Raw genomic sequence first — 16,276 nt, 5'->3', positions numbered from 1 at the left:
CTTATTGTACCCGGTTAGCTAGTTAACTATAACAATTAAAATAAAACACTTTTGTCACGAAATGTGGTCCAAAAGTCATTAATAAAATTACCTTTTTTGGTGGCTGCGTCAACTGTGGCTCCACGTTTTATTAATTCTTCGACTACTGCTATGTGTCCATCTTTAGCGGCTAAGTGTAATGCGTTCAATCCATTCTGTAAACATCAAATTAAATATATGAGAACTAAACACAATTTCGTTCAATCAACATTAATATGATATAAAATCGAGTATCTTATATAAGGTAAGAACAAACAAAGCAGTTAGAACTGAAATTGCATTCAGATTTTTGCTAAGTAAATATGGCAACGCCTGTGGTATATACTAAAAATTGTTGAAGGTAATCAATGCATAAAATAACACTTGTAAAAAATGTACCACTAGTAGACTAAGGTCTCCTCACTGTTTGAGGAAAAGTTTTGGAGCCTACTCCATCACTATGTTCTAAAATGTGGATACACAGGTGGCAGATTTTCATCCGACTCATGCGGGATTTCCGTCACCAGCATCCACGAGATGAATTATTACCACAATCGTTGCATAATACAAGCAAATCAACTTAAGTTTATAATGAGTTTTAACTTTAGTTAAAACTATATTATTTATTAGTATATTATTATAGTATTAGTTTTAATTAATAATACTATCAGAACGACACAAAACGTGTTATATTAATAGCAGAACCACGCGCAAGTCATGGTATCTGTAAAAATGTAATCTATCCTAGTAACGAATGCTCGTCGGAGCGAAACGTTTAGTTCCTTTGAAGGTCGCCCACATTTGTCGAAGCTATATCCTAATGACATTTTATATGGTAAAGTTTTTGTATGTTTAAAACCGACTTGATACTGGTGAAAATTATGATAGTATTAGATGTACTCTCATTCTATTAACACTCTATGTTAAACCAAGTAAACATATAAAAGGGCGGTTCCTAACGATGATGGGGTGCCTTTCTTATCCCGACATCGTGCCGACCAGACCTCTTTGCATTTGCTTGTTGTAAGTGATCCATATCGTTTTGATATTTCTTTTGTTATTTTGTTAAGTTTTGTCATGAATTATTGAATATCGTAATATGTACTTGCTGATAAATAGTTTTGTTTTAATGACAATAAAAAATAAGTAACGCTATAGGCAGTAGTTGTTTTTTGTGTGTTACCTTACTTCTGGTTGCTAAAAATAGTTTATATATAAAATATATGATGTTTAAGTTCAAGTAGAATTAAAAAGCAATACGATTGCCTAGTGGATAGAACAGGTGATTCTTAACCGATGAATGTGCGTTCAAACCCAGGTAAGTTTCATGTGCTTAATTTGTGTTTATAATTCATCTCGTGTTTTCAAATTATCAAATCTCATTCCTTTAAAATTATGTCGATTATTAACGTATGTTAAGCTATAAATAGTGTAGGCGTAATACACAATACACTAATGTAGGCATAAATCTATAATACACTCATTGACATAGGTAAAAGCCACATCAGGGCCATACATCGAAATCTTTATAAGAAAAGTTGATTTGATTACTTAATATGAAAGCTATCTGTAAGTTCGATAGTCTTCATTGCTTTCCAGTAAACACAATACGTATTATAATCCCATGTACGATTTTGATTCGTTTCACATAGCATAACCGTGACATACTTGTATGTATGCAAAATGATACGATCTCCATGACACTGAATACCCACGGAAGTATATTATTATCGAATGAACCTAGTTACATAAGTAAATTACGTGCACCGACAGAGTATAAGTAAATATAAATGAATAAAAAAAAAAACATTAGTTAGCACTTTTTAATGTAAATTTCGTTGCAGGCAAAGTAAAGTAACATAATTTGATGTGACAATTATAAATAATATAATAAGCAAGGCCGTCGAGAACTGAGATGAACCTGTTTTATACATCATAAAAGTGGTTCATCAATCATCAAAAAAATTAATGGAATTAATCAAGAATTCTACCGAAAAAAATGCGAGCGACTCAGTAATTATAAATTAAGTGCCAAGTAAAATTTACTTAATTTTATTTAAGAATCCATTTAACGACATTAGGAATAGGTAATCGATTAATATCTTTATAATGAGCAATTGTATGCATACATTTTCATTTCTTTATCATACTACTATTATTAAAAATATTCTATTGAATATCTACTGCGACGTGATAAAACCGAGCCCTGGTTGTTTTTTTTTTTTTTAGCATTAGCAGCCCGTAAATGTCCCACTGCTGGGATAAAGGCCTCCTCTCCCTTTGAGGAGAAGGTTTGGAGCATATTCCACCACGCTGCTCCAATGCGGGTTGGCGGAATACACATGTGGCAGAATTTCGTTGAAATTAGACACATGCAGGTTTCCTCACGATGTTTTCCTTCACCGCCGAGCACGAGATGAATTATAAACACAAATAAAGCACATGAAATTTCAGTGGTGCCTGCCTGGGTTTGAACCCGAAATCATCGGTTAAGATGCACGCGTTCTAACCACTGGGCCATCTCGGCTCATGGTTGTTAGCCGAAATATATTTTTTTTTGTTTTTAGGATGACTTTGATACTAAGCCTCACACACACATACGTGAACTAATGATTTAGTTGTCGGAGTTGTTATTTTTACCAATTGGAAGCTCTGGTACGCATTTACTCAGCGACGTAGAACAAAATTTACTGGACCAAACAGCACTTATTGATTCTGAACGTATCGTCATTAAAAACGAGCAAATCATATGCCGAAATGCACGCCAGTATATCGAAACTCACCTTGGTGTAAATAGTCAGATTGTAATATACAACATTCACTATACTAATAAGTTTTACACGTAAACTGTAAAGGTGTCAACATTTCACAAGTAAGATACAAAGTGAGTTCCTACAGAATCGCATTGCACCTCACACTATTCCAATAGTTTGAGATGCAGTGCGTGTTTTTAGTTTTCATTTCTCATTTTTTACAAGATTTTAATAAGAGGAGTATTAATAATGTAGAGCTCAGAATTACATATTAATTATATAATGATCATATCGAGTTTATTACAAGATTTTTTATGAATAAATAACTAAAGAACAAAAACTAAACTTTCACTTTTACGAATTATATCGTTATTTTTATAGAAAATATCCTTAACACATCATATACTTAGTAAAATATATATATAGCGCTTGGTTATAAGCATAGATCCTCATTCCCTAGTTTCACAGCCAAGTACGACAGGAAACGAACATGTGGATCATCAGTCTGTTAGCACGTAATTGTCATCCTTTTCCTTCTGAGACAGTACTTAACCGTGCCAATCAAACGAATATAAATACACACAATGATATGAATCAATGCTGAATTATGTATTTTACACGCTGTTATTTATCACCTCTTTGTGTGTGTGGGTGAAAACTTGAAAATCTATTTTACACCAGTTACATAAATATTTTTAAAAATGTTCACATACCTTCGAGACTAAGGACATAATTACTACTATAATTTATAAGTACATTAATGATAAGTAATTATATTAATAAAGATATAGAAAAAAAAAAAAAACTAGTTTTAATTATATCGAAATATTTTATGACAATTAACTAAACAAAAACCGGAATACACAATTTAGGAGGCATTTTTATTAATTTATTCATAGTTATATCATGGACTTTTTATTTCTTAAATCGTATGGTGTTTCAACTAAATTTGAAGGAGCATAGTTTAGCCCGCAAACTTCAAAACAAACAGAGCTAATCCAGTATGGATTGTTCCTTTTGGATTTACCTATAGCTAAATTTGAAATGGGCACATACCGGTATCGATATCACTACGACTATGATTCCCTTTTCCACTGAGCACGATATGAATTGGACGACGGGAACCGGCGAAAAACTAAGTAGTGTCTCTTTTCCACAATTTTGATTGTAGACAACACACAATTCATAAATTTATATCATACATCATTTTTTATAAATTTCAATATATATTTTTTAATGTGTCTGTGGTTTGTGTCATTTCTGACCAAGATCAAAACGAACCAACAAAAATTAAACCAATCAATAAAATCAGTGGTACTTGCTAGATCTAACCCGCGAACTTCGATTAGGATCCACGTGTTCTACCCACTTTACCAGTTGAGCTCTTAAGCTAAATGACCTGCGTTTATCATAAAATACTTCAAAGAATAATTCATGCACCAAGTCGTGACGTTTTAGGAAAACATTCGTGATCATGACTCGCTTTCTTTGGTCGTAGTTTTAGCAATTTAATATCACTCATTTGTATTAAAATCTCATTTTACTATTTACTTAAAATAAATGTTAAATTCTTAATATAGATGTCGTGGTTCTTAGATTTGTTTGCTTAATTTAGAAATAAGAAATATAAGAAATAAGTAATTTTTTTTTTAATATTGGACAAGATCACATTACTCTGAACCCAGTGTAAGTAGATAAAGCACTTGTGTTATGGATAATCAGAAGTAACGGCGGTACCACAAACACCCCAGACAACATAGAAAACTAATGAACTTTTTCTACATCGACTCGGCCGAGAATCGAACCCGGAATCTCGGCCGAGATTCCGGGTTCATCATGGCGTACCCATGAAAACCGGAGTACACACTACTCGACCACGAAGGTAGACATTTGACAATTTATCACGCGTTTCGGCAGTGGAGAACATCACAGAAAATCCTGCATATAATGGATGAATTTTGCCACGTATGTATGTAACCACAAACCTGAATTAGAGCAACGTTGTGGAATGAGTACCAAGCCTTGTAATTAATGGCAAAGCGTTCGCTCAGCAATGGTACATTTATCGAGTAACAGAATCTATTCTTCTTATCAAAAACATATATGTCATATTTGACCTTTTATAGTAAACATACTGTAATTCAATAACAATTATCGTGACACGGCACCATGGAGGTCGATTTACAATGGAATAACACTGAACTGCGCATAATTACGAGGATGATTGGTCCCGAGAGACCGCAAAGTGAGTTAATAGGTGACCCGGTTATAGACTTGGCATTCGTAGGGTATGTGTGTATGGACTATGCACTTATGGCGACTGTAAAAGAGTGATGCAAAACGGGACGATTATTCGAGCTCCATTCATTGTCGAATAACACAAGAAATTCGTAGCTTTAGATTTTATTCATCACTGAAACATGACGTTTCTAAAGTGATTTTATCAGTCTACTTGAATATAGAATCCTTTGTTATTTTTCATTCGATTTGATTGTTTAATTAATTCTCGTAAAAATGGTTTTAATCTGTACGATTATATAATATTTATCCCAAATAAATATTATATAATCGTACAGATTAGATAAAGGATTTTGGTAACAAAAAAAAAAGTTATAGACTTAGTATAAAATTCTTCAGAGTTATTTACACATATACACATACTTTATACCTATATATATATGCTCTTGTAATTATAGAAAACACCACATGCAACATGCAGTTACATAACGAAGTAAATGCAATTTTTATAAAAAATAAATCTGACAGTAATTTAAATTTAAATTAGAAAATGAAAATTCAAACGGAAAAAATGTCATTTACACGCTCTTTGACTATCGTATGCATTTCTCTCGACGACTTTGTTCAAGCTTTAATGTAACCCCTTTACGTGACGACGAATAATGTGAAAATATTCACATACACAATATCATATGATAAAGTAGAAAAATTCTAATATTATACTTGTTAAATAAATAGCTGTTGAACAAATGTTATTTATTTAACAGTAATTAGTTTACAATTTAGTCGCTTAACATCCTATTTATCTAAACTACCTCATAGTTTAGATAAATTCATTTAATAAATATAACATAACATCAATTATAATAAGATATAAATATATTCGACAAGTGTATTTAGTGGAATGGGTTTCAATGGAATGGGTTTATTTCGATTCAATACCTTGATTACCCAATTAAAATCAACCCTATATACGAGAATATCAAATTGAATTGTAAGTGAGTCTGTAATTATTATATTTGTTTAATAGCGTATAAAATATATGCAGACTTCCTATCTCGAATCTCGATTCGACTGCACCTAACTGTTGATGCAACTAAAAAAATATTATACAATGCGTTGGGGTAAGTTTGGATTTTTAGTTTATTTTCCAGGCAGTATAAGCAATTAAAACTACTTCTATTGACTGAAGGACAAAGCTCGAATCGTGCGAACAAAAATGTCTTCGAGAAAAATCTCAACATCCCAGCAAGAAGTTTGGATATCGTTTGTGTTTACACTCCCATACCCCAGGAAGGATTATTCATACGCAAGTAAACACTTATCGGATTGCGACTCCATCGAGATAACAAAAGTGAGTCAAAAGACAATCTTTACTCGCGCTTGTGGGAAATATTCACCATCGCCGAAGAGAGGTCATATTCGAGTGTCAAATCTTGGAACTAAATTTTAAATTAGCTACTTAACCGGATAGAACTGAACACAAACTTTTATTGCAGTGTTATTCTTTAAGAATTCACTTCGATTTTCACTCGTGAAATATTGACAACCGACTTACAATGACACGACATTTCGACCCGTGTATCCTATAAATTTCGTAATTGTTATAATCACATATCACATTCTGACATAACACACTCTTATTCCGGCTTGAGATTCGAGTTTCTTCTTACATAATAGCTCTTCTGGTGACAATAAAGTCTGGCATAAGTTAGATATATATTTACTTAATAGGTATTTGAAGGGGGCTCAATTATTAGATTCAATTTTCATAATAACGAATTCAAAACAACACAAAAGCAACCCAATTCTATTAGGTTTCAAAGGCTTTGATATACTGTGATACAAGTGGAAACTTTGTCATGTTATAAAGACAAATAGAGGAACCACATAACCGTAAAATCCATTTCAACGGCAAGAGGAGAATAGACAAATAAACAACTTTGACATTGAAATAACATGATATCGTAAACAATCTATAGTACTCATTAAGGTTTCGGGAATTATTTGCGTTTTGAATGTCAGCGTAGTTATTTTTGGAAGTAAAATTAAAATGGCTATACGTAGGTACCTACGGGAAATATTGGTATATTATAAATAAACATATATAAATCAATAACTGATTGTATGGCATAATAAAGCAGTGCTATAAGCGTAAACTTAGGTTCGCTTATCTTTACTCCTACTGCCATTGAAATAGACTATATGAGTAAAGTTAGTTTTGACGTGACCTAATTCAACGGGTCTTGGCAACGTATCGATTATTTTCGTGAGTGGTTATGGCTACCCGTATCGAGATAATTGATCCCCTAAAGCTATTAACCGATATGAGTCGTAATAAGGTAGATATTAGCCGCTTATATAGAACCTATTACGTGTGTTTACGTGTGTTATATATATATTAACATGTTCTTTTTGTACAACATATTAACGAAATGTTATCGTTCTAAGATATAGGTACACAAGGCACGACCAAAATAAGGTGATCTTATCGCTACGTATTGATCTCTTCTCGACAAACTTAAGGCTGGAAAGTAAGTCAATATTTTAAAAAGCAATAATACATAATATTATACAATAACAAAGGTTGTGATTATCACTATTCTAACACACACATACATACATTATAATAAATTTAATAAGATTACAAAGGAAAATAATGTCACATGCAAAAATGTATTCCTCTGTAGTACTAGAATTATCTTAGTCATTTTAACTTTTAAGAATTTTCTTTAAAGTATGACTCAAATTACTTAGCGAGATTTGGTCAACTTAACAGGACTAACTGAGAATATTTAATTAATTTTAATTTTATCGTTGTCTCATATAACACATTAAAAATATATATTACGATGTCTATTCAAACGTAATTCCTACCATTTAATTAACTCGTAGAACTCAATATATATGAACGCTTTTAAAACATTCAATAATATTTATTCATAAAAAAACATCGATCATAATTTACTTTTATTTGTTGTATTCAATAAATATTAGACGAAATGACTCAGCGATTCGAACACGTGGTTTCTAACCGAAGGCCACGGGTTTAAATCCGGGCAAGAACTGAGTTTTTAAACTACAAAACTTGTGTTTATAATCAATCTAGTGTTGCACAGAGAAGGAAAATGGTGAGTCTGATTGAATGTTGGAAAAAAATAATTATTAGCTAAGTACATAAATCCTTATCCACTAATCCGATAAGAAACAGTCTAACTTTTTTTATGGTATTATTTGGCCAACGCGCAATTAAGCCACCTGATGGTAAGCGGTCCCAACTGCCCATAGACAGAAGTGCTGTAAGAAAAATTAACCATATCTTACATCATCAATGCGCCACCAACGTTGGAGCCTAAGACGTTATGTACCTTGAACCTGTAGTTACACTACACTCACTCACCCTTCAAACCGGAACACAACAATACTAAGTATTGCTAATTGGTGGCAGAATATGTGATGAGTGGGTAGTACCTACCCAGACGGGCTTGCACAAAGCCCTACCACCAATAAGTAATAAACAAGCTCCGAGTTTTTCTACATAAAGCTTGGTCCAGCAGTTGTTAAAGATTATTATTTCACTTTTTGACGTGAAATTTTATTGGTTTCCATCAATAAACAGAGTTTTTCTTGAGGATGGTTTATGGACATTATAGTAGAGAAATTTTCAACTTTACTAGCCAAAAATATAAGAATTTTGCTTTTTATATTTTTAACTCAATCTAAAAGTTGTAAATAGATATTGTACCCGTGTGAAACCGATGGGTAGAAATGGGTAGCTAGCCAAATATGAGGTAACATTCCAGGGACAAATATGATTGCAAAATTTCTAGCTATACTTATTCTTCGACTATTACATCTGCCAACCAACATTGAGGCAGCTTGGTCGCATAAGTGCATTTTTTTATTAATAATTTTTAAAAGGCATACATACATATAGGAAGGGTTAATGGGCCATTTGATGGAAAATGGTCGCCCATAGACATTGCGATGTAGGTAATATTAAACATTCCTTTCATCGCCAATACGCCGACGATCTTAGGAAGTTATCTCATATATGTCTGTAGTTACACTGAGTCATTCTCCCTTCAAACTGGTACACGACAATACTAAGTATTGTTGGTTGTAGGTAGAACATATGATAAGTGGGTGGTACCCAACCAGTAGGTTCGACAAAACCCTAACACCAAGTAAATTTATCATGACGTATATTTTTATTTTATTAATATATTGTTTTAATGATAATGTTCTCCTTGTCATTGACAGACTCTTGCTTACTAATTATTTCTATATATACCCAGGGCCGGGTTTAGGGGAGGGCTACCAGGGCAACTGCACTGGCGCCTCCACATGAGAGCGGCAATATAATTTTAAATTCTTAAAATCAATTTATAAATAAATAAACAAGGGGGCCTCTTCCTCTCTGTTGCCACAGTGCTTACAGACCTCCAAATCCGGTCCTAATAAATATATTAATAATGTTTGTTGCTACTTGTTATTATAATAATTTATTATAAGCTTACCGAATTACAGGTATTGATATCTTTGACTGCGCTGGAGTCGAGCAAGTCGACAACAGTGTCGAGTTGACCGCCGCGAGCAGCTCTCAGGAACGCTGTGTTTGGATCTATCTGAAATTAATAAATATATGTTATATGTCAGTTAGTCTAAATAAAATAAATAAAAGTCTATACTAATATTATAAATACGAAAGTAAATCTGTCTGTCAGGCTATTTTATAATTAACAGCAGACGACCGATCCCTTAAACGTAAATGAAATTATGGTCGAAAACTCGTCACATATAAATATTGCGTTATATACAGTGCTAATATTTTCGGCATCAAATATTATTCCGAAAAAACATTACGGTAAAAATTAAAAAAAAAAAACTTTTTATTATAAAGGCCTTGCGATTCGATTCAACGCATACTTATATAATGAACATACATATATCTGTAGCCATCGTAGAACAATGATAGACGTGTAAAACGGAAGCTACAGTAAAAAAAATGTCATAAAGTTATATATTTGTCCAGCTTAATCCTTAGCAGAGGTTGCCTGCAAGAGACTGTATTTAATAATGTCGACGTTGCATACTATATAGTTTTAGTCGTTTTTTTTACGCGTATATATACATAGTTTTTCAATTTTAAACATACTCTGATGTTTACAAAAACTTTTCACGGCCACGGACCGATTTTAGTAAATATTTGCCTTCTATTAAACAGCAGCAGTATAATAATTATCTTACCATGAATTCTACCTAATTCTAGAATATTATAATCAATACTAACTACGGGGCCTTAGAATCACAAATTCGTTAATAAACCTTTGAAGTATTTCACCTTCTACAAATTTATCGTGTGTGATATAAATGCATTCAACGAAGGAATTAGTCACAATCGGTGAACGGTTGTACATGTAGATTTAAATACGATTAGCGATGCATACATTCTGAATGCGTACATTCTGTAGTAATATTCTGATTCCATTCAATCAATACATATTGTATAATATCATTGCATTAAATTCAATACGATATTCACGTTTTCAATTATGGATAAGCTCTTAATTAACATAAACTCACACAGACACACGATAAATACTAATACGTTCACACACATATAATAATACATAAGAAAAAGTTCTACCAAATAATGGTCTAGCTATTGTTGCAATATTTTTACCATATTAAGTAATCATTATAAGTTATCAATATATCAGTAATCAATCAAAATCAAAATATTCTTTATTTAAGAAATATATTCATTCAAATATTTAAATTATCATTTTACAGCGTTGAAATAAATGTAAAGCTACCACCGAGAAGAATATATCTATTTGGTATTTTTTATTTATTTTTTTATTTTTTATTTTTTTGGACAACATCACATACATTACTCTGATCCCAATGTAAGTAGCTAAAGCATTTGTGTTATGGAAATCAGAAGTAACGACGGTACCACAGACACCCAGACCCAAGACAACATAGAAAACTAATGAACTTTTTCTACATCGACTCGGCCGGGAATCGAACCCGGGACCTCAGAGTGGCGTACCCATGAAAACCGGTGTACACACTACTCGACCACGGAGGTCGTCATATGGTATGTAAGTCTCAACTTGGGTACACATAATTGTAAGTACTTTTAAAATAAATATATACTTAGAACTATGTAAAAGTGTTAAATAATCTACGACGTAATGTAGGCACTTACTTTAATTAATATATAGTAAAAATAGAACTACGAATTAATTGTTGAAGATAATAATAATGACTAAATATATTTAATAAACAAAACAAATTTTTGTTTATAAAATTTGGCGGTCAAACCACTGAATCGAATTTGTAATTTTTTTTATGAAGGACAATAAGACAAAGGCTACTTTTTTATGCCTTAACACCTGACGGCCAACCTACATCACACATACACAAACTACATCGAAACATTATTCAATGTATTCCATTTGTTATAAGTCGACAAAATTCCACCACAAAATCCATACCGAACCTAACATCAGTAACTATTTCCTCCTGACCTTTCTAGAAATATTTGCACAACGAAATAAAATAACTACTATTGGGAGAAAATACCAAATAAAGTTTGTATTTCATAAATGCCAGACGAACAATTCCTTGGAAAACTCCAAAGCGTTTATATCAAATAAGCAATTTTGTGTAACGAGTAACGACGTACGATAACATTCGGTACTCCATTATTTTTTAACGGCTGTTGAAATGGAAAAATAATGTTAGAATATAAACAGAAAATAACCCAAAATGTCTAAATAGTGATTGTTACAAATAATAGAGATAATCTCTCCGGCTTTACTGATACACTTTGGTTAGCGGCTTTTTAGTTAAACAATGTTTTCATCTCTTTCTGTCATTATTGTATAGACATTCGATAGAAAAAGACAGCATTGATCACTCGGAGCCAAAAATATATACTAAAATCTCTATAGATCACTTGTCAATAACGATATTTATCGATGATGATGATGAATATATATATCTCAAATGTAACAAAAAACAGTTATTCGATAATATTAAATTCAAATTTCTAATGTATAAACTTGACGATGACTGTGAACGTAACGTTGGTAAAGAGAAACGCAACATCATAGGGCAAAAATACAGTAACAAATGACATGAACAGTTAACGATTCAGAACTGGATAGAATCGATTTCCAGCGAGAGAACCGAAGAAATTGAAACTAATTCCTTCCTATCGCGAGTATCTTTGCCCATAAAATGGCTCTAAAGACCCCTGTGATATTATCATTTATCTGCAAGCAAATGTTCATTGGAATATTTACATTTCAGAATTGTAATCCAAAGCGCACATGAAAATATTAAAATGTCCTCGCTATGTGAATTGTACGCACCAGATCTTCATGAATTAGGGGACGGACTAATTGGATAATTTGAATTATTTTATTTATTATATATATCACAGAAATTTAAAGATTTTAGTCAAACTTGTCCTATGTCATTCAGAGATGTTCAAGATTGTTTTATACCAAATTTAATCAAATTCGGTTCAGTGGTTTCGCCGTGAAAGAATAAGAAACAGACAGGCCGAGTTACTTCCGCATTTATAATATCGGTATCTATATATTTTTGACACAGGAACATGAATGGCTTTTTGAGACATACACACAGAGCTTTACCAGTTTCATCGTATCGAGAGATCAAGTAAGAGCGATCAGTCGTAAAAAGGTAACAATTTAAAAATAATATAGAACACATTTTTAAATACAGGAGGAATTAACAGGATCACAAACGTCTGGTTTAAAAAAGGTTTTTTGTCAATAAATGACTGTTACAAAAACGATCAAAGGAATAAAAAATAATTTCCTATAATCGATCAGGACGACTACGCGTCGATTGGTCATAGTGATTGACGCACGAAGAATAAAAAAACAATTTTGTTATTTACAAAAGCTAACCCACGTAAACGTTATGCTAGGCCATTTATTTTCTCACGACTTCTGGGAATTTCAATTTAGAGAAGAATAGCCTAAATTATATTGAGATCCTAACGTTCCTTCCAACGAGGCGTGAAGAGGTATTGCGGGTCGGCATGGCGAGGGCGACTAGTGACTGGCCGTCTTCGCATTTGAACTCCAATACCACTTACCATCAGGTGGCGTAGAGTCATATGCCTACCCGGTTTATATATATAGAAAAAATGGCATCACTCATTCAATGGTTCAAGTTATCACAACTCATTATTTTAACATTTTGAATAAGAATTTATTTTATTTCGAATTTCGCATTCTCAAACGTAACGATAATTCACCAGTTTGTTAGAAACAAAAACAAAATTATTTGATATAAGCGATTACTACTAATGTTACCAATAAGTACAAATGCTTTATTTCGTGCACATCACACCTTTCAAAATTATCTGCGAAATGCCAACATTTTATTACTTGGGACTTGATAATATTATTTGAGTCCAATCGCATCAGCATTCGCAGAAACATCGATCAGAAGAATCTTCGTTATAAAATACGAATATGTATCGCAAAGTCATGTGAATCCAAAGAAAATTATAAAACTTTAAAATTAAAAGAAACGCTTTCGTGATGAGTATATATAAACATTTTGTAATAAGTAATATATCAATTCTGGAGACGAAATTATTTTTTGTTGTTATTTAAATTGAACCGTTTGTAAATTAAGGGAACTAGATATTTTTCATGTCGAAAATTTGGTATAATTTTAGTATTAACTTAACATATTATTGATATACGGTATATCAAACGTCGCTAAAATATAGATTTTTAGTAATAATGTATAAATATTTTTATTGCAATTAAAACCATAGAATTAACTTAACGTAAACAAACAATGCGTATTTCAACATAAATCCAAACACAAACACAGAATTGACACACTCCCGCAAATGGGGTTATCTTGAGTGTATCCCGTTACATATAAAAACAAGAACCAACCACTAGCGTGATGGAATAGACGCGTCTCTCAAGAGGTAAGATACGCGCACCGCACCACACCGCCATCGCGGCACTGGTGGCTGCGCCGGCGCAAGCGTCACGCCCCAGCGGTCACAACGACGACAACAATAACTATCGTGAACTAGGATTTGTTCTACGCAGAACGTCTTAATTCTCCTGTGGTCTATACAATATTTAGGTAGGCAGGCGCTACAAAAAATATAAATTTATGTAATTCGTAACTAGAACATAATAATTGTTGACTCTGATTCAAATCAGTTAGAACTTGTCACAACACAAATATTGCACATGTAAAACAAATCAAGAAAAAAAAAATTGTCGCTACTAGACATTACCCAAATTCGTGTCATCGCCGTACCACAGCTTATTATAGGAAATTTAATGAACGCTGTATACAAAAAGAACGCAATGAGTATCATTATAGAGAGATAATAGTGTACACCGTTAGAAAGTGCAGTGAGGCCGGCAAATTGGAGTCATCTCATCAACTTGAAATAAGGTTCTGATTGCGAAGGCAGTAAATAGGTTACAGGCCATTCTCGTAAACCCAGCTCTTAATTCAATCTTAATAGTCAGTCAGTCAGTTAACACGATCGATAAAGAAATTGTACCCTCTATGTGATTAAGTACATTAATAAAGTGCAAATGAAGAGTGACCGGTGAAAAGTTGAATTATAATTGAACAATATTATTATTGACGTATAAATAAACAACTTAATGACGAGCGGTATTTAGCATGTTCCTAAATATAGATGTTTCTCTTTCTGGCTTCATTGATCAGGCATACGAAAGAAGAAGACACGGCATTGTTTTGCTTATAGCCCTCTAAATTAGAAATCTCAAGCACTTAAAGAAATTATAGGTTTAGGTTAAGATACATAAAAGTAAAAACGACAACCATATGTGATGCAGTGCGGTGGATTAAGAGACATCCTTTTCTGAAACGGGAAGTATTTACCAATAAGGATCGTTAGGTTATTACAAAATGCATTAGTAACTGTCTCCTAGCTGTAGCTCTTAAAATACCTCTCTGTTAATTTAGAAGCATAATCCTTCAATGGGTCTATGCATCAAATCATATGCATGATGCATATGATACAGCATGCAGGCTAAATAAATATTAGCACAAATTCAGTACTGAAAATAAAATAGAGCCAAGTGGGCCAAGCAGAGTTCGTTGACACCGAAGATTCCTAGCTCAAATCCTAGCAAGCTCAACTAAATTTTCGTGTGCTTAATTCGTGTTTTTCATTTCACTCGTGCTCATATCAACGTAACGAGGGTAACTGCCTTCGCATTGAAACGGCGCAGTGGAATAAACTCCAGGATGCTTGTTTACTTTTTCGTATGAAATTAAATAATAAATTACAGTATGGTAAAATTAAGGCTGTGATTGACTCTTACCTTGACGTTTACCATCGAATAGGCGATTTCGGTTTCGAAAATGGGATCTTATTTAATGTAATGATCATTATGATCAATCTATTGTGCACATTATCTGATTCAGACGACGTAACGGCCATACAAAGTCGTGATTGCATTTTATTTGACACCGTGAAGCTTGAACTAGTTCAAAATCAGTTACAGCCGGCGACCGTTACTTTAGAGTAAAAAAAAGAGGCCCTTATTTGTAGGACGTAGAGGCATTTCGTAGTTCACTTACGGTGATATGAATCTTGGATGCTTTGTCATCATTGTCAATTAAACTACAATTATTTATAATACCATTTATTTGAACATAATTGTAGATCACTGTTAACCAAAAACTTTAAATTTTCTTTTCATTTTTAAGGTTTTATATCTTCTGGGATGATTATTGGAACGAAATTCTTTTATGCGGCTTACAATGGAGTAAAATGGCAGAAATCTTCACGTAAGGAAAAAGCGTTATGTCACCTCCAGACTACCTCTCCCTCTTTGTCTTTCTATTGTATACGATTTTATATAGAATTATTTAAACTCATTTTTTATTGCTGATAATTCACATAATCTTTAAAAATCTATCTATACATATAATAAAATTGGAATGCCTGATTGTCATATTGAAATAACCGCTTTTTACTAAATGCATATGTATGTATACACGGTACATATACCAAAATTACATTTTTCACGATTTTTGTCTGTCTATCTGTATGTTTGTTCCGGCTAATGTAGAGAACGGCTGAAGCGATTTTGACGGAATTGGCACTGGAAGGTAGCTGATTGTAACTTAGGAGTAACTTAGGCTACTTTTATTTTAGAATTATATAATAAAAACAAATTAATTAAGTCCCGCTGCAA

General features: G+C 32.8%; 1 protein-coding gene across 4 annotated transcripts in view; it reads right to left on the bottom strand.

Moving 5' to 3' along the window:
- LOC125073819 (ankyrin-3-like) overlaps positions 1 to 16,276 on the bottom strand; it is a 130,589-nt gene that overhangs the window by 70,567 nt on the left and 43,746 nt on the right. For 2 of the 4 annotated variants that reach the window (XM_047684908.1, XM_047684907.1), the window contains exons 1-3: positions 13,973 to 14,038; positions 9,530 to 9,637; positions 92 to 194 (exon numbers count right to left, since the gene is read on the bottom strand). In XM_047684908.1, coding sequence (XP_047540864.1) covers positions 92 to 194; positions 9,530 to 9,637; positions 13,973 to 14,038 — 277 coding nt within the window. Of the gene's footprint in view, positions 1 to 91; positions 195 to 9,529; positions 9,638 to 13,972; positions 14,039 to 16,276 lie in introns of those variants that run through there. The other 2 variants (XM_047684906.1, XM_047684905.1) reach the window with 1 other exon arrangement.

The sequence above is a fragment of the Vanessa atalanta genome, chromosome 25, assembly GCF_905147765.1.
Source record: "Vanessa atalanta chromosome 25, ilVanAtal1.2, whole genome shotgun sequence".
Taxonomy (NCBI): domain Eukaryota; kingdom Metazoa; phylum Arthropoda; class Insecta; order Lepidoptera; family Nymphalidae; genus Vanessa; species Vanessa atalanta.
Note: the sequence above shows the minus strand (reverse complement) of the source record. Positions and strands in the feature narration are given on the sequence as shown.